At 45.8% G+C, this 24635-nt stretch overlaps 1 protein-coding gene across 6 annotated transcripts in view; it reads right to left on the reverse strand.

Moving 5' to 3' along the window:
* PPP1R14C (protein phosphatase 1 regulatory inhibitor subunit 14C) overlaps nt 1-3690 on the reverse strand; it is a 52235-nt gene extending 48545 nt beyond the window's left edge. For 4 of the 6 annotated variants that reach the window (XR_014581952.1, XR_014581953.1, XM_083829994.1 and 1 more), the window contains exon 1: nt 3255-3690. Coding sequence is in view for 4 of the 6 variants with exons in the window: in XM_083829994.1 (XP_083686120.1) it covers nt 3255-3524 (270 nt within the window). In the remaining 2 variants the exon portion in view is untranslated. Of the gene's footprint in view, nt 1-6; nt 3008-3254 lie in introns of those variants that run through there. The other 2 variants (XM_083829997.1, XM_083829995.1) reach the window with 2 other exon arrangements.
* Between the last annotated feature and the right edge of the window lie 20945 nt (nt 3691-24635).

Here is a 24635-nt window from a genome sequence, read left to right on the forward strand (position 1 = left end):
CTGGAACAGAGAAGGCATAAGCTTGAGCATAATTTCCCTGTTGCTTCTAAACCAAGATCATATCCCAAGCACTGATATCCATACATGATTAGACACACTCTCATAAAATAGCGGATTATCTCAACTATGGTCAGCAACAGCTCATATTAGAAGAAAAAAGTTTACCTCCAACTTTTAGAATCCAAAATCTAAGGGCTCATTTGATTTGATCATCCATGCCTCTACCCTGAACAAACCCCTAGCACAGCAAAATCTTTCTTCGTTGTTTATTAATGCTGTGTAAAGTCCATATGTCTGTCCTCCGTGCTCTTATTCCGCCAGCGTTCTGCCATCTATAGCAAATGCTGTACTCGGGGGTAGGCAGTATCCGAGCACAGTGGTGTACGTGGAAAGCAGAATGGTTTCTGGGGTCAAATCTAGTAGCTTTTCTCATATATAAAGTTGTACAAGTTTGGTGGGAGTGTACACTGCAGATCCTATACCTGGAAAACCAGGCTGTCGTCACTTACATTCTGACATACAAGTTGCAAATCATTAATAGTGATGATGCAAGTTGTGCTGTGCAGTGTTATGTAGCAACTCGTAACCAATAATGAGTTTAGGCCAAAACATGAAGCATCCTTAGAGAAACTATTTTTAGAAACAAGATGCGTAGTAAAGATCAACACTGAAGTCAGTTCAAGTCCTGTGATTAAGGCACTGGATTTTCAATGCCCTAATTTGAGACTGCATCCTCAGTTTTAGCATTCATAGAAACCAAAGTGAACAGGTTATAAAACTTCATTTTTTAATGACAGCAGCTCCAGGAGCAAACAGCCAGACTGATGCTCACCTGAAGCACTCGTCCTTAGTACATTAGCCTGACAGATTCTGGTGCCAAATGAATCCTGCTTACGAGTCTCTGGTCCCACTGAAGTTTACTGCTGTGGGAATCCTTCACCATTCCCGTCGGTCTTTATCCCTAAACTCTGCTTCATGGGGAAGCAGCCTTTCTAAAGCTGATCTTTGGATGATATATGTGTGGTCAGCATCAAAAACAGTCTCAAAGAGCTCTTTCTAAACTACATTCCACCAGCTCCATTACCCGATTTGGTATTTATTTTTTAAAACTAAAACCTGTACAGGTAAAACCAAGATTCACTTGGAAAAGAACACAAGCAAACCTGTCCCACTTCCCAACCTCATCTCTCAAACCTTGTCACCGAGCCAAGACACACTCACGAGCACATAGCTGACTTAACTTGCAGGTACTTGAGAGACTACAAATACATGTCTAGCTTTGAATAAAGGCAGTCTTTCCGTAGGTGTCCACTTACTGATAGATCTTGGCATAATTCAGTAGAAAACATTATTTAAATGGAAAAAAAGTGGGTAGGCAACTACATGTACTCAGTCCCACAAAGAGACGCCCAGGTCTTTTTGCAGTCTTTCAGTATATGGCACTGCAAGCGTCCTCTCCTTTCTTATTTCTGTTCTTCCCAGGAATGGCGTGCATTGCTCTTTGGAAGAAGCTAGCACCGGTTAGCTCTTTCAGGTTTAGAAATTTTATGGCTATTTCTGACATTCCAGAAGATTTCAGGCTGTTTCAGAACTTAAGCGTCATCACGTCAAGAAAGTCATGGTAGATCTTCCACAGAGGCTGAAGCGAGCAGTCCCCACACTGCCCCCCAACTGCCGACGGACAGTTACTAACTCTGCCCAGGTGATTTTGTTTCAGCACGAGAGCTGCATCTGTAAGCCTAGAAGTCATTCAGGCAGATTCAAGCAAAGCATCTTACATTAAATCGCTAATCGCTATCGTCTTTATTCACTACACACAACATGCATCTTCAGCCTAAAGTTGATAGCACGTTAATTACTTGACCTTTTCACTACTGCCATCGGTGTGACACTGGACGGAGTTCCAGCACAACAGCAAAGAGCCGACAACCTACACATTTTGCCCTCAACCTTCAAAGCTAAAAACGTTTTCACCTGTTGTCTCAAACCATTTTTTTCCACTAAAAGACATCTGAGAAAGCAAATCATCAAAGAAAGCCCCTTTCATGCAGCCATATACGGTCCCCATCTCAATGGAGAGCCCCCCATCTAATGCAGACCTCCTTCCGCTCCAGTCAGAGGTGGCAGCTACGATAAGGAAAAGACTAGAGGATTTATTCCTCAAGTGTTTCCACGCAGCAAGCCAGTTGTTTGAATATTGTGAAGAGCAGCAATAGCTCCTTTGGACCTTGGTTTGGTCCCACGTACGACACGTTTTTTTTGCGTAAAGACCAACTCCACCTATATGTCAAAAGCACACAACACATTGCCCAAACAGGCCTTGGGGTTACAGCAACGTGAGTCAAACAGAAGCAATAGGTGCAGCAAGCCAGCTCCTGACCACGTTATCGCTTCGTGCAAACACAAATCCATCAGCTCATGCAAACCGATTTACGTACTTCTGGCCCCAAAGAAATCCTCACAGCCTACAGCCTAATAAATCAGGAGGCTGCAGAGGCAAGTCGCACCAAGACGAAGAGCAGCAGCTGCTTATTTTTAACTCATCTATACCCTTCCTTCCCTTCGTTCACAGACATAAATAGTTGAGGAGGTTTTAACTCGTCACGTGCGCATTTTTGGTGAGGGCAAGTCCATTTCGGGCAGGTTGGCTGATAAACTGGTTCTGAGATAAAAGGGACTTTCTCTAGGCATTTATTTGGGTTACGTGCACGCTGGCTACCGAGGCCTGCTTACTGCGGGCTCCCCGCGCACACCTGGGCCCTGCCGGGCCCGTCCCTGCGGGGCGCAGCGGGGCGAGCCGCGGGGCGAGCCGCGGGCTCCGGGGATGTCGGGGCTGCCAGATTCGCCTGCGGCTCCACCAAACCCCGCTCCGGACGGCTTTATTTAACGAGGGCGGGTGAGATCAGCCGGTGGCAAAGGCGGGCGAGACCCTCCGTGCGGACCGAGCACCTTGATCCTTTGCAACAGCGAACACCGGGGGTGACACCGTGGGGACCGGAAGGTTACGCTGCTGACGGAGCTCTGTCAAGGCGAAGCACCGGCGGCTCCTCGCCTCACACCAGCCCTAATTCCCCTGCATAACGTCGACAGCCCCCTGTCCTCCAGCCCCCCGCAGAAGCGCACCGACTCCGGCAGCGCTCCGGCAGGGCGGCAGCTCCCGAAGCCCCGCCGCCCACCCGCGGCGCCCCCAACCCCGGGGAGCCCCCCCCCCCACCCCTCCGCGGGAGCGGAGCCCGGCCCGGGTCGCCCCGCACCTCGCAGCCGTAGAGCTGCCCCAGCTGCTCCACGATCCACTCCTCCAGCACCAGCCGCTTCCGCAGCTCCTTCCGATCGTACTTCACCGTCACCTTCCCCTGCTGGTGCCGCCGCTGCTGGACCTGAGCCGCCGCCGCCACCGCCTCCTCCCGCGAGGAGCCGCCGCCGCCGCCGCCGCCGCCGCGGGGGCTCTGGAAGAAGACGCGGCCCCCGCCGCCGCCGCCCGCCGCCGCCGCCGCCGCCTCGCTGCCCCCGGTCGCCACCGACATGCTCCGCTCCGCTCCGCTCCGCCGAGCCCAGCCCAGCCCCAGCGAGCCGCTACCGCCGGGCCGCCGCCGGTGGCGCGTCTGCCTGGCTCCCCCGCACCTGCCGTTTAAAGGCGGGCATGGCGCGGCGCCTCGGCCGGCCCCGCCGCGGGGAGGGAGGGACGCAGGGAGGGAGGGAAGGAGGGAGGGATGTGCCCCAACCGGGGCGGGGACAGCGCCGCCGCCGAGGGGCGGCACGGCTCGGCACGGCTCGGGTTGGCACGGCCCGCCCGGCTCCGAGCTGGGGCCGTGCCGCTGCCGCCCCGTCTTCGTCCTCTTCGGCGGGGGATGGCGGCTCTGGGCTTCCCTGTGCCGGGGGGGTAGGAAAGCGGGGTGTCGGCGCCGAGTGAGCTCGGGGCGGTGAGGCCGAGTGGCGAGCGTGCCAGGGCCTCGCGGGTGCTGTGACAGCCGGCCCCTGGAAGATGGCTGTCCCTCACCTCCCTGTGCATCAGCGGTTTTACGGGGATTGGGGTCTGCAGGGGCACTGCGTGAGACCACCAGCGGCCCACCATGCTCACCAAGACGTGCCTGGGACCTGAGCGAGCAGCCAGCCTCGCACAGGGGCCAGCCGCGTTAGCAAAGAGGCTTCCCTGTGACGGGGGGCAGCAGCCATGCCCCCACGCACATGGGCCTGGTGCTGGAAGCACCCACTGCCCCAGAGCTGGGGCAGGGCCGTGGGGAGCACGTCCCGCCATACTGACCAGACATAGAATCATTAAGGTTGGAAAAGCCCTCCAAGATCATCTGGTCCAACCATCCCCCTACCACCAATGTCACCCACTAAACCCTGTCCCTAAGCACCACGTCCAACCTTTCCTTAAACACCCCCAGGGACACTGACTCCACCACCTCCCTGGGCGACCCGTCCCAATGCCTGACCGCTCTTTCTGAGAAGAAATGTCTCCTCATTTCCAACCTGAACCTCCCCTGGCGCAACTTGAGACCATTCCCTCTAGTCCTATCACTAGTTATCTGTGAGAAGAGGCAGACCCCCAGCAATAAGGCCTCCCCTGAGCCTCCTCTTCTCCAGACTACACAACCTGAGTTCCCTCAGCTGCTCCTCATAGGACTTGCGCTTCAGGCCCTTCACCAGCACAGGGAGGATGTCTTGGGAGGATGTCAGAGGGGAAGGGATCAAAGCCACGACCACCACTTCTGCATCAGCCAGATCCCTGTAGCCACTTGGCCTGCCCGCGTGCTGCCTGCCGCGTTTCAGCCTCCTCAGCTCTCCACATCAGGCAACACCGCTGAGCACGAGGCTAGCGTGAGGCATCTGAGCCTCATCAGGCTGCTTAGGTGAAACCCAGCTTGCACTGCTAAAGAGATCATAATCTAATATGATCAAGAGATAAAATCTCATTATTGGGCTTAAATGCTATGATAGCTTTCAGATTGTCATCTAAAAAAAAGCCAGTTCTTCAAAGCAAAGCATATAAAGTTAAGCTCCTTACGTGTATTTAGGCACCACATGATTTTCAGGGATACTGAGCAACTGCAGCTGGGCATCAAGAGATGATGGTTGGAGCTTGGGCTGCAGGCAGAGCTTGAGAGAGTGCCACATCCCACAGGTCTGACTCGGTGCGGGATGTCTGCCCTGTCCTCTGCCATGACCCAAGCAAACCCAGACTTCAGCTGCGGCTGCGTGGTGCTGCCTGGCTTTTATAAATCTGGGCTTGGGTAAACACAGTAAGAAAATACCATTTTCAACAGCTTGTTCTTAGAGAAACCAAAAAGATGCAGAGGACTTTTTGAAAGAGGGGAGCGGCTGCCTTTTAAGCTTGTGTGTTTGGAGTGGCCTGTAATTTGGGCCTTCGGCTCTGCGTATCATCTTGGAAGCCTGGTCCTGAGGTTCTGAACCACAAAACTTGAAACTTTCCTCTTTAGAGCAGAAACTCTTTCATCTTTATGGACTGACTTTGTTCTCAGCTGCTGGAATTCACTATAGTTCAGTAGTTTTCTGAGAAAAAAACGGATTTGTGCAAAAGGTGGTAAAGACTGCATTTGAGATATTTTAAAGCCATAGTAAGGGTCCTATTTGCTTTTCCATGGGATATAAAGCAAGAATACCCAAATCGTTGCCATAATAGAATATTTTCTGCAGCCAGAAGAACTCTGTGGTGTTCCACACTGGACCTAAATCTCCAGGCATTAGACCTGGTTGGAAAATACCGAGATTTTTTGTTCCCTGGTGCAGCAAATATCAGGTGTACAGGTGGTAGAGTCGTGAATACCGGGTGTATAGATGGCTAGCACACTCTTCTTGACTCTGAGCGTGAGAATCCAGAAAGTCTTAGCTGAAGGACTTTTTCAATACTATTATTAATAGGATATTATGATCACTGAAGACAGTTAAAAGCTGTCACCCACTATTCAAATAGCACTTCCACAGCACTCTTAAAGTAGAAAATGAGGTAGTGGGGATGCAAAAGCATGTCCTTAGAGGTTATCATTTCAAAATTACAGTTCTAGCATAATGCGTAGTGGTTGGTAAATGTGGGTGGATGAGAAGCTGGTAGAACTGCCAGCATTGTCATAAGGCAGTTTTATGTGCCACTGGTTTTTCATTCAGTTTGTAAAGAAAGTGCATTCCTCAGGAAGCCAGGGCAAAAAGCACTGCCAAGAATCTTTCCTGAAACAATTTTGTTTCATTTGGAAGAAAGATCTAGTTGTTTAAAAGTCAAAGTTGAACAAAAATGGTTAGATCTGTTAACATCCTGGGAATGAGCAATGCAACCCTGTGTGGGCACAATCTCTTCTCCTGAGTGTCTGGAGGTGTATGAGAGCATTTGTTGGAGTAAGAAGCTACGGAAGTTTCCTAGCAAATTCTTCTCAGTACCCTGATGGGACTGTAAGTGGTTATGCCCTTAAGAAAGACAAGAGTTAATGTGGCAGAGGAAGGAAGAATCCTTCCCAACCCTTCAGCCCCAGTTTCAGAACTACCTCGAGAAATGGATTCAGGACATAAGAGATGAGGCTTCACAAATGAGCATCTTCCTGCAGCTAAATCATAATCGTGATGCTGCATTTCATCTGAAGCTAATGGTCAATCAATAAAACTGAAGGGAAGCTAAAATACAGTGCCACTGAAATACTGTGCTTTTTCAGTGTGATCACGTCCAGGTCTCTCACACAAGAACATTGCATCGGGTGAAATACGGTGAGTATTGCAGTGAGTGAGAGGCCCGAGGTCAGTAAAGCACAGACAACGTGAATTAGGAAACACCAAAGGCAGAGGAACAGTTGCCTCACCTGCACTTCCCTGTTTCTTTCCCAAATGGCGGATGTGGGAATCTCTGTAAAAACGTAAGCTGCGTGACGCTGTATCCACTTCCCAGTTGTGTGGTCCCAACCTGTTTACAGTCAAAGGAAATGTTTAAGAATAGCCAGATTAACCTTTCAGGAGGCTTATGCAGTGATCTTTCAGGGTTCAAGACTGTGACCATTAACTGTCTCTTCACCTACAGTAACCCTGTTCGATAGCAGGTGTGTTCCCTTCCTAACCAGTTGACACTTCTGTCAGCGCTGGCCACCAATGCCATTATTGACCCATTCCTGTGGCTAAAGGTTCTTCTCTAGGTAAGCTTGCTATTTAGGAAGCAAAATTTAGGCTTGCTATCCTCAGTGATATTGTGAATTCACATTTTTCCTATGCTGTCAAATACTACACCCCATCTTTCCTGTGCCTCTCTCCACAAGTTTTCCTTCCTGGGAGACTGCCCAAAGGAAGGACCCTTGCCCTTTGCCTCTTTTCTAAGAAAATTCGAAGAAACTAAAATTCTAGGAAATCAGAATTGAGCAAAAGACTCACAGTCTGGCCATTAGCTGGAGATTTTTAGCAACCCAGAACTGTTTATACTGCAAAATACAGACCAGTCGCTGATTCTATTTCCTTCTTGATATGCACATTAGCTTTTGTATGTTCTCAGAGCACGGGAATTGTTTCATGCTTGTACTCCTTGGCTTGCTAACAAAATATTTGAGTTAGGAGTTGCCAGGGAATCTCCTGCGTATGTAATGATAGACTCCGTTATCTGTGCAGTGCTAGACTGCCTTTGTCTACCAGGTACCCTACCATTTAAGAGCTCTATGTGCCATTTTTGCTGGTGAGCTCTGACACTTCGCTCCAGGCACACTAGCCTTGTCCCAGGGCTTCTCTTTTTCATAATAATGGTAAATTTCCATCAAACAGATAGTCAGTCTTCTCCCCGCTGACTTCCTCTAAGTCTGAAGGTACTTTCCCAAGCTATTTGATGGTATTCCCATGCAAGAAAAATGTTGCCTCGATGATGAGCCTCGACACCCCACTTAGCTCAGAGGAGCCTTCACCCCTCAGGTGCAAGTACGGGGATCACACTCGTGCGTCACCCTTCGGGGACCTGTGTAGCCATCTTCCCCATCAATAAGCAAAACCGTTTTGGGGGAACCCTGAGTTGGTCACAAACAATGCAGAACTGAGCGCTGATTTCAGCGCAGTGGCAGCCCATCTATGTCCCTCAGTTTTATAACTACCATTTCTGTGTCTCCCACTTGAATTTAGCTTGGGGCTATGAGCTCTTAATGGGCTCTGTGTCTCTAAGTGATTTTCTACTTTCCATGTCCTAATTAATGCCCCTCCCTCTGACTGGTAACTTCCTCGGCTCCCCAGACAGGCTGTGATGTTGTTTTCATTTTCGATCGTTTTTCATCAGTTTGTGATGTTGCATACTCCAAAGACACGGTGTCTGCATTCATCTATCCTTCTCAGCACCGGACCTCTTGTTCTTGCAGCCGTCCTTTTATTGCTTAAAAAAACTACTTTTTTAGTTTGTTTTGCCTTTATGAAAAAGCTCCTCAGAGTCTGCCTCTTACCAAAGCTGTCACAAAGGGCTGCCTTCTCCTCTTTATCTTTTCTTTCACGGGAGAGATCACTGGCTCATTGCTCACCCCCCAGCTGCAATACCTGTGGTCAAAGCAGTAATTCTGACACTCGTTGCTGACAAGCAAATGACACACAGCAAACATTTGTTACGTTGGGGTGTTTGCTGTGGTCCCCCTTGGTTATGATGTAATATGTTTATAGGCTGGGACTCTGAAATGAAACTTCGGAAGAGTGCTGTATTTCAAGAGGAGATGGGTGGGCACTCGCGAGATACACAGGCCCACCTACATGCAGGTAAATGCTACATGAAGAGAGAGAAGGAAACACAAATTTTTACCCTGCCACACATTATTTCCTAGAAAGTAAGCGGGTGCAGTGACAACCTCTTCTTGTCTCAGAGGAGAGATCCAAGCAGGGCGTGTGAGTGCAGCCTCCCTTTTCCACTGCACCACTAGCACTCAGCAGTTTACGTGGGACCCACGTGCCATTCGGCTCCTGCTGCCCAAGCTGCCCTTGCACTGGTGGTGGGGAGACAGGATGTCCTGTAGAGCAGGAGGTCTCTCTGGAAGGGCTGCAGTTAGCAGAGGCAGGCAGTCTACTTACTGCTGGGACTCCAAAAGCAGCCAGAAATTCAGAGCACTCCCAAGGATCAGGTGCAACATCTCTGGGCATCTCTGGTGCATGCTGTTCGGTCATGTTAGGATACGCAGGCTGTGCTGTGTCAGTAGAAAGATGTATTTCATGCTGAGGATGGGTGGCAACTAAACAAGAAGTAGGTAACCTCTGTTTACTTTCACTTGCCCTCAATAATATCTGCAATTCCTGGTACAAATAATCCATGATTGTTCATCTGAGCGCTACCACCCAATCTGTCACTTTCATTTAGAACGATGTGGACAGCCTTCCTTTTTTCTGGAAGGGATTAGTGGGGAGCTAGCAGATCAATAAAGGAAAACATTTGGAAAAAAAAAAAAACAACAGCAAAATAAGCCACGAAGCAGGGCTGGACAATTAACATCCCGTAGCCTCTAGTAATATTGATTGTTGTTCTGCCCTCGAGTCCTGCTGTGCTTACATGGAAGTATTAACCCTTTGGGAAAATACAAAGGGAGAAAATGAGTGACACAGATAAAGTGTTTGCATTAGTCCATGAAAAGAGACAAAAAAACATTAACAGAAAGCATGGGTTAGAGACTGAGACACTCACAATGTCTAGAGTAACGTTATTCTGGATCAGCAGTCCCCCAGACCAGTACCTGTCACCTGTGCTCCACAGTCTGTTTCACTTGCACTCAAGAAATAGTGAGGAATGATGATAATTTACTCTGCATAACTTGACCAACCTGTAGAAGAGGGATGTAGCACGTTTTACCATTTTGTTTGGCAATTAGTGTTGAGCGATGGCACTTAGGTGGTTGGATCTGGAAAAAACATGACTGCAAGCTGAGCAGAAAGCAATTATTTAGAAATTTGGGTGCCAACAGTCCCACTCTGCCCAATGTCCCCTCATACATGCACCCCAAAGCATTCTGCAGAAGAACATATGCAGAGTGAGCCCCAAGACTGTCCAAAAACTGGGATGTATGTGTAGCTAAAACCTGGCACTGTTCTTGGTCGTTGTGCAAGAATGATATGCTGACCTTCACAAGTCCTTGGTTACCTCATTTGGGGAAGCAGGAATGACACTGGGCTGTTCAGCCTGGGAAGAGTCTGTGGTCTCTCTGGCTATAACGAGAGACATCGATAGCACAGAATTGTTAAAAGCGGTAAGTAATTGATGCCATCCTCGTGCATGCTCTTTCAAGCTAAAAGCTGTTTCGATGGAGGAAGCATAAACAATCAAGTGGGCTACTTGGTGAAAGCTATCAGCTATAGTCCGAGCAGAGAGCAAAATGAAGAGCCAAGCAGAACAAGCCCTGCTGCTCACGTGCCTTTTTGGATGATTTTTACAAGAGGACTGAACGCACTTTTCTAACCTTGAGGGTATTCCAAGTCGCCACTCAGAATCCAGTAAATGAAGAACATGGGGGATGCAGGCATTAAAGAAAGGAGCTCAGCAGAATGTAGAGCAGCAACAGAACTAATAAATCATTTTGGCAGTATATAGCATACAACAGGATGCAATTCAATAAAAGAAATCCAAACACTCCACATTTGTCTGGAGTAATCAGCTGTGGAAATACATGATTGGAAAAGGCAAATTTGACAGCACTTCTACCAACAAGGACCAAGGGGATCTGGATCACAGACTGAACGTGAGTTAGAAACACGCTGTGGTGAAAAAAATCTACATCACATTGGGATGTATAAAGAGAAATGTAAGTTATATGAGCCATGAAGTAACTTTGCTGTGCTAGATTCTGTTGGTAAGGCCTCTGTTAAGGAGTGTTAGACTCCAAGTGAGATTGGACCAATGTGGCAGAAATTGGAGAAATGCATCTGGAATGGTAAGATATCTAAAACATATGTTCTTTCTTTAATAACCTACAGGGAAAAACTAACAGAACTAGAAATAAGTAGTTTAAAAAATGCAGAAGTGTCGATAAAGATGAGGGAAATACTGTGCTCTCGATCTCACGGGGTGAGCACGGGGAATAATGAGTTTAAACTGAAGCAAAGGAGATTTTGATTATACATGATGAACAATTTTCCAACAGCAATGAGAGAGAAGTGACAAAATACGCTGCCTAGGGAGGCTGTAGAATCCACATTTTCAGAGTTTTTCTCAGGAAGGAAAAGGCAAGTATTTGTTTTTTCTTTATTTCTCTACAGGGAGAGTTTATCCAGCCCAGCAGCAGGGAGATGAACCAGGAGCCTTTCAGGCTACTCCTATCCTCACAAGCTCCGCAGGGCCAGGAGCAGGCTCGAGCGCTGGTACCCAGCCACTGCCCCAGCTGCCAGTGGTGTCCTCAACAGCTCAGCCACGTCCTGGGCACTGTCCCGGGGACCAAAGCTCCAAAGTTTGTCCCCAGCAGCCCCTATGGACAAGGCCATCATGTTCAGGGGAAAAACTATTCAACTGCACCGTCACACTGGCCCTCAGGGCCAAAGCACAGGCCGAGGCCCTGTTGCTTGTATAGACGTAGCCTAAAAGTGCCCACCGGTCCTAATTTCTGTGGGTATTTCTGTACCAAGCTATTTTTAACAAGGAGAATCCACAAGCTCTCTCAAAACATGTGCAATTTAAATGAATAAGCTTTTGTGTGTACAACAACCATCCAGCTCTGGGCCATTCATGCAATTTTGCTGCACTTAGCAGCTCTGTATAAATAACATATGAAAAGAAATATTCCACGTGTAAGCAGAAGATGTTCATAACTACAAAACAGTTATAATAATTCATTGCAGTATTACCAAGGTGAAAGTCCCATTATCCTAAGTATTTTTTACAAATCAGCAGCAAGAGGCAGTCCCTGTCCCAAACATTGCACAGTGAGATCTGAGACAACTGAGCGGAGGGTGGAAAGACATGATCGTGTAAGCCATTTGGTTCCAAAAAAGATTTTTCTTAAATAGTAAAAATGAGATTGTCTGTAGCCATTTTCAATATGAGGCACAATTTAGCATTTCCTCCCCCACTTACTTTTAAGTCAATTTTCAGGAGGTTTAGCTCAGTAAGGTTTAAAAAATGGCATGACTGCTTCAGAATTGGATCTTGTTGTACAAATATACATATTGGTTAATCTGTTAAATGCTTGTCTAGGTTGTTTCCATTTATGAAGCTTCAAAGAACTGGGTAGTATGGAGATGATTTAGTAGCTTTTACCTACAGATAATGACTATATTTTTATTTCTCATTGTAATGGGAGGAGAGTGAAACACTGTCTGGTTCAACAAACACAAATTATCCTTTGTCAAGCTGTAGTTAAGTTCAAGTTCAAGTTCCAGCCTTCTGGCCTTGCACTTTTCTAAGCACCACTGCGACTTTGCGTATCAGCACTTCATAAAACTGTTTCCTAAAGCGACATTCAGAGAAGTGTTGCAAAATGGTCCCACATATTTCCTGCAATAGTGACAATACCATCTACATCAGTGTTAGTTTCTTTTACTTTCAAATCACCATAAGAAGAGCACCATAGGCATGAGCTAGTTAGTAACCTCTTAGTGCACTGACCTGTTTGCTGTTCACAGGAGGGGTAATCAATGTATTAGCTTTAGATAGGGCACCATTAGTAATCTATACGTGAATTTTGTTGCATAGCTAATCTCCATCTGTCCCACAAACTGCAAATGCCCCTCCATCACACACTACTACATAAAAAGGTGAGTTATGGAAAAATAAAGACAACAGAATAAAGACAACAATAAAGACAAAAATTCGCCGCAGGGCAGACCCGGGGAACTATAGGCCTGTCAGTTTGACCTCAGTGCCGGGGAAGCTCATGGAGCAGATTATCTTGAGGGTCATCACGCAGCACTTGCAGGGCAAGCAGGCGATCAGGCCCAGTCAGCATGGGTTTATGAAAGGCAGGTCCTGCTTGACGAACCTGATCTCCTTCTATGACCAAGTGACGCGCTTGGTGGATGAGGGAAAGGCTGTGGACGTGGTCTACCTTGACCTCAGTAAGGCTTTTGACACCGTTCCCCACAACATTCTCCTCAAGAAACTGGCTGCTCGGGGCTTGGACTGGCGTACGCTTCGCTGGGTTAGAAACTGGCTGGATGGCCGGGCCCAGAGAGTTGTGGTGAATGGAGTCAAATCTGGTTGGAGGCCGGTCACTAGTGGAGTCCCCCAGGGCTCGGTACTGGGGCCGGTCCTCTTTAATATCTTTATTGATGATCTGGATGAGGGCGTCCAGTGCACCCTCAGTAAGTTTGCAGATGACACCAAGCTAAGTGCGTGTGTCGATCTGCTCGAGGGCAGGAAGGCTCTGCAGGAGGATCTGCATAGGCTGGAGCGATGGGCTGAGGTCAACTGCATGAAGTTCAACAAGGCCAAGTGCCGGGTCCTGTACCTGGGCTGCAACAACCCCAAGCAGAGCTACAGGCTGGGAGATGAGTGGCTGGAAAGCTGCCTGGCCGAGAAGGACCTGGGAGTATTGGTGGATAGTCGGCTGAATATGAGCCAGCAGTGTGCCCAGGTGGCCAAGAAGGCCAACGGCATCCTGGCCTGTATAAGAAGCAGTGTGGCCAGCAGGTCGAGGGAAGTGATTGTGCCCCTGTACTCGGCTCTGGTGAGGCCGCACCTCGAGTACTGTGTTCAGTTTTGGGCCCCTCGCTACAGGAAGGACATGGACGTGCTCGAGCGAGTCCAGAGAAGGGCGACCAAGCTTGTGAGGGGTCTGGAGAACAAGTCTTACGAGGAGCGGCTGAGGGAGCTGGGCTTGTTCAGCCTGGAGAAGAGGAGGCTCAGGGGCGACCTCATCGCTCTCTACAGTTACCTGAAAGGAGGCTGTAGAGAGGTGGGGGTTGGTCTATTCTCCCACGTGCCTGGTGACAGGACGAGGGGGAATGGGCTAAAGTTGCGACAGGGGAGTTTTAGGTTGGATGTTAGGAAGTACTTCTTTACCGAAAGGGTTATTAAGCATTGGAACGGGCTGCCCAGGGAGGTGGTGGAGTCACCATCCCTGGAGGTCTTTAAAAGACGTTTAGATGTAGAGCTTAGGGATATGGTTTAGTGGAGTACTTAGTGTTAGGTCGGAGGTTGGACTCGATGATCTTGAGGTCTCTTCCAACCTAGAAAAATCTGTGAATCTGTGAATCTGTGAATTCTATTTATATATCCCATGCGGTGTGAAAGGCGTGGTATTGAGGTATGTTTATAATATTGTACAATTAAAAACTAGCAGTACTGTGTTACTAGTTCCAAATATGGCATTCTAGCTAATGTCAAATTAACTGTTCTGTTTGTTTTTTTAGGGCATTTCTAATGATTCCTACCATATGATCCTAAACCCCTCTGTACAGAGTCTCAAAACTCAGTAAATTGACTTCAGAAAGAAGTCTTGGCATTTGAAGAAATCAAATCTAGATATATGCTAGCTTCTGTGTGTAAGTACTTTAGTAATTCATCTTTAAAGAACAGACAATGAAATGTCCCTGCTATGTTGTAAATGAGAAAAGATTGCAATCTGCCATGGATCATCTTGAGAACGGGAGAAGGAGCTTAATGAATCAACGAAAAACTGCAGAAATTGAATTTGATACAGTTTTCCTGCTAAATTATGTGCTTTCTGATGATGAGGCCAAATCTAAAGCAGCTGGTCTAGAAAATGTAAGGTGACTGAAAACAATAGAGAGAGGTCCCATGGAAAAGATTGAACCAAAGCTTGGTGCTACGTGAAATGGTCCTTCAAATCAGGCATACTACCTGTCTATCCCTATTTTTTGTTATATAAATGCACTTTGCACTCTCATTTTTCCTAGCAACCGTGTGTTTATATTCATCCTCTTATATTATTATTCCTGAAATGATACATAATGCAGCTGTATAGCACTAGGAAATGAGGCAATTATAGGTAGAGTTAATAAATCTCATTTGACTGCCTTCTCCTTTCAGAGCCGCATCCCAAGCCCATAGTTAGGAAGCTGCATTTTCTACAAAGTGCTGTAGGCACCTCAGAAGAGCAATCCAAAAAAACTCAGTTGCAGAAAGTGGTGGAAATGAGTGGGACGTGGTGAGCCTTTGCAGCATAACCCACTGCTCGAGCAGTGGTTTGGGTGGACCAGATGGCCTCCAGAGGTCCATCCCTACCTCAACCATTCTGCGATTCTGTGATAACGCAGTGCCGCACTGTTGCCTGGGCTGAGCCTGAGCAAGTGCTAGAAGCAGCGTAGCAGCATTACTGCAGCACTCAGTTTGGGTTTATTCATTCTGCTTCTCACAGCGGGACTTCAGCAGGGGCTGTGGAGGCTGGATTAGCAAACACTCTCCTGGGAGGAGGCATTTTTTAGGCTGACTCTGAAATGATCCTAGAACCAACCTCTCCTGTTTTCTAAGTGAATCTTCCAACTACGAGGTGCTATTTACATGGCAAAAATAAAAATTGTCTCATTACATCTCCTTAGCAGTTAGTCTCTCAGGAATCTGCCAACAATTGTCTTGAAAAATGTTAATATACAGCCTTCCTACAGACTTTTAAGTGAATAAAAGTATAGCATTCTTTCATGGTTGAAGATAGTGTCTCCAACCATATGGTCTGGTGGTGAAACAAATAACACTTCCTTGAAAAGATGCACGCGTGACTTCATCCCCAGTCTGACGTACCTGGTAGCAAAAGCACATCCCTGCATCATTCAGAAGAAGGCAGGAAAGTCCCTTCAAAAAAGGGCACCAAAAAAAAAATATCTTGAAAGGAGGTAGAGAAATTCATTCTGAATTTATTCTGAACTGATAGTACTCTATATTGCACCACATCTGCGTTAATAGAATGCAGACATTAGATGCAGATAATAGAATGCAAATATTAGAATGTACAATATTATTATTATAACAGGATGTTAATGGCAGTAACTGTTTTACCTTAAAGTAACTCAGCAATAACCAACTGTTTAATAGTGCTTTTACCCAGCTGATCCCCATCTTTCCTACATTACTGTGGAATTTGTGAAACCTCTAGATTCACAGATAAACATGATATGAGAGAATGATAGTTTCTTCTTATGTGAAAGCATTTATAGTATTTTGATCAAAATTAACAGAAGGTATTAAATAAGCCCCTCTGCTCACAGCATGGTGAGATTGTTTATTTCTCATTTTCCTAGGAGTACTGTCATTAAATCTTGTTCCTCGTAACTGGGGTCCACTATATTATCAGTAAAGTCAGCTGAAGTGCTTTCTCCATTAGCCTTCCTATTAGCCGTGACAAATCTTTCTCTTGCTGCCCGTGCATGCTCTGACGGCCATTTCATCACTGACTCATGACTGAGAAGAGATTAAGACTTTGACTTGACAGGTTATAATCCTCTGCCTGCAATGGCAATGCCTGCTGCCTACAGAGCGAAGCAGCGCTCCGATACCTCACAACTGCCAGTCCGTGCCTAAGGAGGCATGATGGCCCCATCTGATGTAATTCAGCTTGTCCTGATTAGATATGGGAAAATATACACATATCTAACTGAAGCATGGGAATTAATTTATTGGATTACTAATGCACTTGGAAAATCCATGGCAGTATTTATTAAATAAGTGTTTGGTCACATGTGTAACTGGGCTCACTTCATTACACAGGATGAAGGTTGGAAACCGCATCTCGTGAAGTGGCTGGAGCTATTCTTGGTTGCTGAACTTGCAGCATTTTCCATGCTCTTTCCAGATCATCCTTATGATTCACAACTATCTTCGCTCTCTTTCTGAAGCTGGCTTTATGTCATTACACAAATGCTGAGAATGACACCTGTTCTACTAAGCTTTGCCAGCACTTTAGTATGTGTTACAGTATATTGTATTCATTAAAAAAAAAAAAAACTTACCTTAAATAAAATGTAGCAATAGTTACACCAAACATGCCTGTTTTGTATTTTTTTGTGCTTAGCTTCCTACCATCTGCTTTGCACGCAGTACTCATGCTTGTGGGGTAGCTTCCAGGATTTTGGCATTTCTATTGCAGATGCTATGCTTCTTCTCTGATGCAATGCCAGGCTTTTCTTTAATTTGAAAAACAAGATACACAGGTTACACGCTGGCTGACAAAGTTGACATGGTATAAATGAAAAATAATGATTTCTACAGGAATCTGCCTAAAATATCTGCTAGATCTACATCGTATCAAGTTGGCAGGTATTAATTCTCAATTTATACTTGACTGTCATTAATTGCCACACTGAGGTGATGTACCCATCCAATATAGAAAAATGCCAGATGAAGTTCACCTGGTGTCTAGAGCCACACAGTGGGACTCCTCTTTCTGAAAGCAGTGTCCCAGCCCTAACGCCTGTGCAAAAAAGACTACGCAAATACACAGCATTTTGAGCAGTCAACCAGAAGGCGAATGAGAAAAACATCTTTCTTTTTGATGTGATGTTTCATAGGGGGAACCAGATCTGGATGGTGATATCTTGGCAGTACCTAAGGTCCACTTTCACAATGGGTCGAAGCTAATCCAAGTCTGTGCTGTCCAAAAAGGGCAATCACCCCCTACACCTCCCAGCCCTTGGCTGCATATTCCTGATGATGAAGATGGCAATGTGAGCACTCCTGCAGCTGCACAGCCATCCAAACCGGGGAGCTGACCCACCATAAAACATCCCTTCTTTGGGTCAGGTAGGGAGGGAGAGAAGGATGTGACCCCAGTACTGGCTGCATGAATATCCAGCAGGCGGCAAAGTAAAAATATCTGGGGAGGAGGCAGGAGAAAGTGGGATAGCCCATTTTGGAAGAATCCAGTACTTAAGTCAGCTTAAATCAATGGTTAAGTCATATACGCAGATAGCTAAGTGTGCGTTTTCAGAGCATAGTGCTGAACCTCACCAAAACGTGGTTATAGATCGGACTGTGATGTATCATTAGCCAGCACAGTATCAGTTCCAGCATTACATACAAGATGCACTACGTAATTCATAAGGGTGATGAGGCACTCAAAGAGATTGCCCCAAGGAAGCGGGACATCTCTCTTTAAGGCTGTGTAAGACTGGGACAAACATGGACCGGGTGCCTCCTCCCTGCAGCCTTCCCTTATCCCCTTTTCTGTGATTCCACAACAGGAAAAACACTGTCAAGGTAGTCAATTCCAAAAACAAAAGCATCTAAATATATCAACATGTGTCTCAGCCAAAGAAAGCCTCAAAACCATCCACACGCTCAGTCAGCCACTCGCACCACAACCTCTAACAACCAATGGAAACAGAAGCTTGGATTTTCATAACGCTTTTCCACTTCTCAGGTCCACCTCATCTGATCTCTTTAATAAAAAAAACAGATTAAATTAGGAGCAAACTTGGCCTTTATAGCCAGCTAGGTCCTTCCCTTCTGCCAGCAGGATGTATCGGGTCTTTATCTATCGTCCATTTCAGATTTTTTTCCCATTTATTCAGTTGGGAACCACGCACATGTGAGGGCTTTTCTTACATTTACAGGGCACCAGAAAACAATCAGAGCACGGGAAACAAAAATCTTGATGGTTCATCAATATTTCAGGCCTCGCAAACAATGCATTCAAGTTTTTTCAGAAAGGGAGTGGAAACTTTGCTCCTTTTGTGGGTTTGGAGTGGAGCCAGTCCTGCCCTAAGACTTACCTTCTCTGCAAATTTTAATTTCCTAAAATTAAGCTCTCCAGTTTCACTCTGAATTTGCTGTGACTGTTTCCTTTGAGACTCAACAGTCTCCTGCCAGTGCAAAGTGCGCCGGATTGACTCACGGGATCAGCATCGTGACTCTGGGGCAGTATTTCCAAAGCGTGTATGTGCTTGCTCGGCTCGGTGCACAGCGCTCCTCGCAGAGGGAGAGTTACCACGCTTAGACAAACGTGGTATGTACCAGCTAGGCAGGTACCCTGGTGATTACATGTAGCTTTTTAAAGGAACACCATGCCTTTTTGTGCAGTTTTGACTTGCTTTTATGAACTTTTTTGGCAGCTTTCCCTTTCTACTTTTTTTTTTCCAAACTGTGCTGTTGTTTTCCAGAGTCTTAGAAAATTAGATATGAATGTTTTGATTTTGTTCTTCCTGTTCAATAATTATGCACTTCCCTCCCTATTTTCGCTTTCCTCCCATTCCTCTGTGATTCATGTTCGGCATCACAAAAACGAATCTTGCAATTACTGAAAACGCAGTTCAGGGCTACCGTTTCCTGAAATAAAAAAAACAAACAAACAAAAAAAAAAAACAGGAGTAACCCCGCAAAGACATGGAAGTCTGATTTTTCACATTCTGGCAGGCAAGGCAACATGCAGAGTCAAACATATAGTTAGGAGACAGCGAAGATGGTAAGCCACAGCCTTCAGTGGGCTCAGACCACGCAGCACAGCCCAGGCAGGGATGGTTCCTGAGATGGCCACAGGGATGCTGCTGTGCTGCCGAGGGGAGGACACGCCACGTCCTTCCCCACTGGGTCTGCTTTACAGGGGTGGCCTCTGTCCCCCCATTTTCTGCATACCTGTTGTGGTTTCCTCCCTCTGCAGCTATCTGGGGACCCCTCTGCCAGTTGCAGGAGGTGCCCACCGTCCCCTCGCTCAGGCACAGCCTGGCCTCTGATGCCTGGGCAGCCGCGGATGTTAGAAAAGCCTTCTGCACTTCTCTGCCCTCCTTGGGTTAAACAGGGATCCTGAGCTGCGGGCAGGCTGCCCAGAAAGGGAGGCAGGCTTGGAAAGGCAGGCTAAGGCTTTGTTTTTAACACTTCCCAAGGAAAAAAAAAAAAGATGTTTTCTTTTCTTTGGAGCAAATAATAGACGTGATAAATTTGCAGGAAAGATTGGGCTAGGCAGTTTTACTGCAAGAAAAACTCAGTGAGGTAAAGCACTAAACTCTGCCTCTTCCTCTTCTCTCCAAACATCCTTTCAGGCTAAACTCATTTATTTTATCCTAAACCCCACACACTGTGGTTTTTTCATTTGTTTGTTTACATCAGGAGACTTTATTGCTGGGAAGTAACTCAGGGTGCAAAAGACATCAGTTTTAAGCAAAAAAAAGACAAGTCCCGTGTTGGACTGGATGTTATTCATTCTGAACTCTTTTATCACACATTACTCTTGTTTTCTATGAGCCCAGACTGCCAAAAAGCAATCCTTTGGAGTAAGTGGTATAGAGCTGCTGCGGATATAAGTCAGGGTAGGGGAAGAGAGAGCATTTAGCCAGGAACATCCCAGGACAAGAGTAGCAGGAAGATGCTGAAGGAGAGCTGGGGATTCCTGCTGGTCACAGCTTCTCAATGCCAGGGAAAAGCCTGGGGATGTGGAGAGCCTAAACTTCTCCATTTGCGATAGCACGGGGGAGAGCACTAGTGGATCAAGGCAATTAAAGGAGAAGACAAAGATAAAGCCTTACCAGGGAACGCTGCATGTATTTTTACATGGCATATGTTACGTGACATATGCTGCTACTGACACAGACTTTTGAGGGTTAACTCCACACCCTGAAATTCCCTAATAATAACATTAAGTATCATACGCAGATAAAATCTGTTATGCTACATCATTCTTTCCATCTGCCTGGGAGGAAAGCAGGGAAGCTGTCAGGGCTGGCATCCACGCAGTCCGAAGGCTGACTCCCCCTTCTGCATCCCCAGGCTCACCGAGCACACACCTTCCTAATAGACTACAATTGGCTTAATTTGATTTTTACAAAAGAAAATTAAGTAAGCGCAAAAAACACTGAAAGTATTGTAGAGAACGTCTCTCTGAATCACATTTAGCTTCGTGTCATGCCAGGAGATAATGTGTAGTAAAATCCAGCCTCAGCTGGAAGGAAAAATGGAGCTAATTCAGCTCAGTATATTTTAGATATCAGTGGCACAATTGCTACAACTACCAGTTGACTCAATACTTTTTAGGCTCCTCCTTTTCCAGGCCATTTTAGGAAGCTAATCTGGATGATGACCCTCAAAACTTCACCTTCCATGTGCAGTTGACTCATTAAATTTAAAAAAAAAAAAAAAAAGTTTTTTCAGAGGTCTCTCACCTACCACAGGTTTAGACTGTCTAAACATGGCTATCTTGGGTTCAGTTTTATGATTGTTGCACAACAGCTGTATATAGGGACATTCAACTGACAGCAGTTGTGATTACATTGTGATTAAAATAAATTCACATAGTTGTGATTAAGCTGAGATTAAAATAAATTCATACTCAGATGTCAGATCAAATCCTGTGTAAGTGTAAAATCATTTAAACTTTGTTGAATTCATTGAATTCCTGCCCGTTTTCATCAGCTGAGGCTCTGACTGGAGCTGGACTCTCCTGAGTAATCTTCTATAACTAACAAGTGAGCTTGCCCAAGCACCTTGCAGTGTTTCTGTCCATTCATTTATGTAGAGGTCCTCTTCGATGTTTTTCATGGCTTGAACATGAAGCAGGGATCCTGCACCAATTCTTGCTGAATCAGGGCTCACTGCATATACTACCAATCACTTTTCTCACAAGGGTGCTTAAAATAGCAGCTTCAGCTCATCCTAGCGCACTGGGGAATCTGTCAGCGAATTTCATGTTTCTATTATTACAAGACCAATTTTAGAACCAGAAAAAAAAATAATCCTAGTAGCAATAAAGCTCCAGAGCGTCTTAAAAGAATCCAGGTGGAGATGGGTCAGCACTGCAAATATATTCACAACACAGCGCCAGAATTTCAGGATGACTTCGCTCTAACATGTTCATATCATCTTGAATTGGCTTTCCACAAACATTTGAGCAATTAAAATGTTGATTGACAGCAGTGTTTACACTTCATTTCTTATGCAGCTGCATATGAAGGTAATTCGTGGTAAATGAGTTTTGCATTAGCAATAGCAGTCACTCTTGTCAGAAAAACTTGCTCATTTCTGAGTTTAGGAGAGCAGGAAGGTGTCCAACAAGACTCATCCCTATTCTGGACAGTGTTGTAATGTGTGCTTATCTCCCAAAGACCGGTTATCTCCTTCAGGCCCGGTTCTAAATTCATCTATTGACATGAAGCTGCAAGGAGACTGGGGGAAGTGGAGACTGGGTACCGTATGACTTACCAACTAGTAACCTTAAATAGCTGACACCCTGCTGGTTACCCAGAAACTTTAAAATAAGCACGAGTGGTTGAAAATTTTCTAATAATACATCTTGATAGAAATCACAAATGCTTGAAGTTGTCCTATAATTAAGGAGCATCAATTCGTTAGTCATTTCTGATGAACATCACCTTAAAATCAGACCAGTCTAGCACTTCTGTTTTTGTGTCTTTCTTTTTTCATGTGATCAAGCCCTTATACACCAGACTGCAGGAACCCTGGTTAATACCAGAAGATAAAGGAGTTCCAACGTGTTCCTAAAAGAGAAAAGCGGAGAAAATTCCTCAACATCCATGAGCCCTATGTAATAGTATAAAGCTGGGTAATTCCTAATGCCTTGGTTAGTTATTGAAGGGAAAATCTGATTTAAATGCATATCCTTGCCTCCTGGAATACGCTTCTGGGCTCTATAGTCCTATTTCAGCCATGTTCTGGAGGGTGTCTGAGTCCCTCCCAGCGCAGCACAACGCCGAGCAGGGCACAGTGCTGTTGCTGAGCAGGAAACCAGCCAGAGTCTGAAGAAATGTAAAATAATGTGGAGAAGTGGCTGATTTCACTTGGGAACTGAAGCAAAAATAGAATTAAACTCCAATAACTTGTCATCTCTGTGAACTTTGAAGGCTGAGCCATGCCTCTCAGATATGCCGTATGAAATATGATTCATGGTTCTTCATGGATGTGTCCCTTGGGGTCCACATGCAGCTCTACATGGATTGTTTCACATTTGGTTGACTTTGAGCAAACCTATAAAATCTATTACTGATGCCATAGTCAGTGTAAGCAATACAGATCATGAAGGATGTATAAAAATCTTTATTATCACCCTCTTTTTTGGGGGGCTATCAAGGAGGAAGATGATAAAGAGCAGGGTGATTTACATTTACAGGCACGTGTTTGGTGCAATTTTGAGTTCCTATCCTAAAGACAGGCATCAGGACACAGATTTATACATCTTAATTTTGGAGCACTGCTAATAAAGTATGCATAAATTATTTTTAAAACGCAACAGTAATTAGAAACCTGAACACTGCATGATTTTAGAAAACAAACAGCCTGTCCTCGGCCATAAAAAAGTTCTCTTACCCATATGCTTGTTCAAAGAAAATGGAATTTATAGTCCCTAGGTATTGCTTTGAAAAATTGATGTCAGTAGAGGAGTAAGACCTGAAGATAGGAAGGATTCAGAAGAAAAGAAAAAAAACAGAACAACAAACAACCTAAGGATTTTGGCTGGAATCTGAATGTTCTGCGAGTAATCAAAAGCACTGCGAGCTGGTGCTGCTGACTTGTGCTGTTCCTGCTGCATCTGCCACCATATTACTACTATTTTGCCTCAAGCATTGCTGTGGAGCTCACTTTAGCTAATGATCATGCAACTAACAGTCTGTCAGCCTTAATATCTGTGGGAAACAAAATGGAATTTGTCCCTACACTATTAGCCATGCTTTCTAAACACACCTCCTTTGGCCATATGTATCGAACATTACATTTAATGGCTGCTGTGCTACATGTCTACTGGATATGTGCAATAAAGAATAATATTATAGGGCAGTAAATAGAAGCCTACACACTTTCCTTTGGCATAAACTTAAAACACAATACCACTTTGATCACTGTTCAGTTTGGGGAGTGCGTGCAAGAGATTAGAAGCGGCGAGTCAGTAGCCCAGTGGCCAGTAACTGTGCCAATTCAGGGAAAGACTCCACTTGTGCCTGAGGCCATCTACTTACGCGTGTGGTAACCACAGTGAGATATAACACGAGGACAATTAACGCTTCCAGCCTGAGGAGGTGAAAAGGTCTAGTCACTCAAATGTGACTCAAAGGGGAGTACAGACGGGTTGGGGAGGGGGAAATCAGACAGGATTCTTGATCTGTGAGACATTTAAACACAGGGAGGGATTAATCTCTTCAGCAACAGCCACCCTAACCATCTCCATCCCCAAAGCGATGGGCACCAAGCCGTGTCAGATGAAAAGCCAGATGCTTGTTGGATGCAGCCGGAGAGGGCTGCGAAGACTCAGATGCCCGAGCCCTCTCTGATCTGGTATATATGCTACTGCGCTGCTGGGCTGACCCACTTCTCATGGCAGTGAGCTGATCTGTGAACTGTCAGGAAAGTGTGAGGGATGGGCACGGGTGAAAGCAAGCAGTGGATTCCTTTCAGTCAAGCTAGTGCTGTGGCAGAGTTGATCCCTGTAGACTGTGCTTCCCAGTCCCACAGATAGGTTTGCTTTAAAGAAATCAGGGAAAGCAAAATGAGTACATCTTGCTTTTAACGCTATTCTTCCCTCTGAGTGCACTCATCACTTTCCTTCTCTGGTCATTTTTTTCATTCTTCAAATTTCACTCCCTTGACTAAGAAGGGAAGTGCTTGTGATTTACTGGTTCCTTCCAAGTGTTCAGGGACAGAAACGGGAATCTGCCCTCCTGACTTGGACTCAGGAAAGCTTGAGTTTTCAGCCTCTCAGCATACATCCAAATGAAGTGCAAGGAAGCATTTCATCCTCTTTTTCTAAATCAAGGAGCCAAGGAGTACATACTTGCTGCAAGGCAATGTAAGACTTATTCTCTGCACTGGAACTTGGTTA

The sequence above is a fragment of the Anser anser genome (genome assembly GCF_964211835.1).
Source record: "Anser anser genome assembly, chromosome: 3".
NCBI lineage: Eukaryota > Metazoa > Chordata > Aves > Anseriformes > Anatidae > Anser > Anser anser.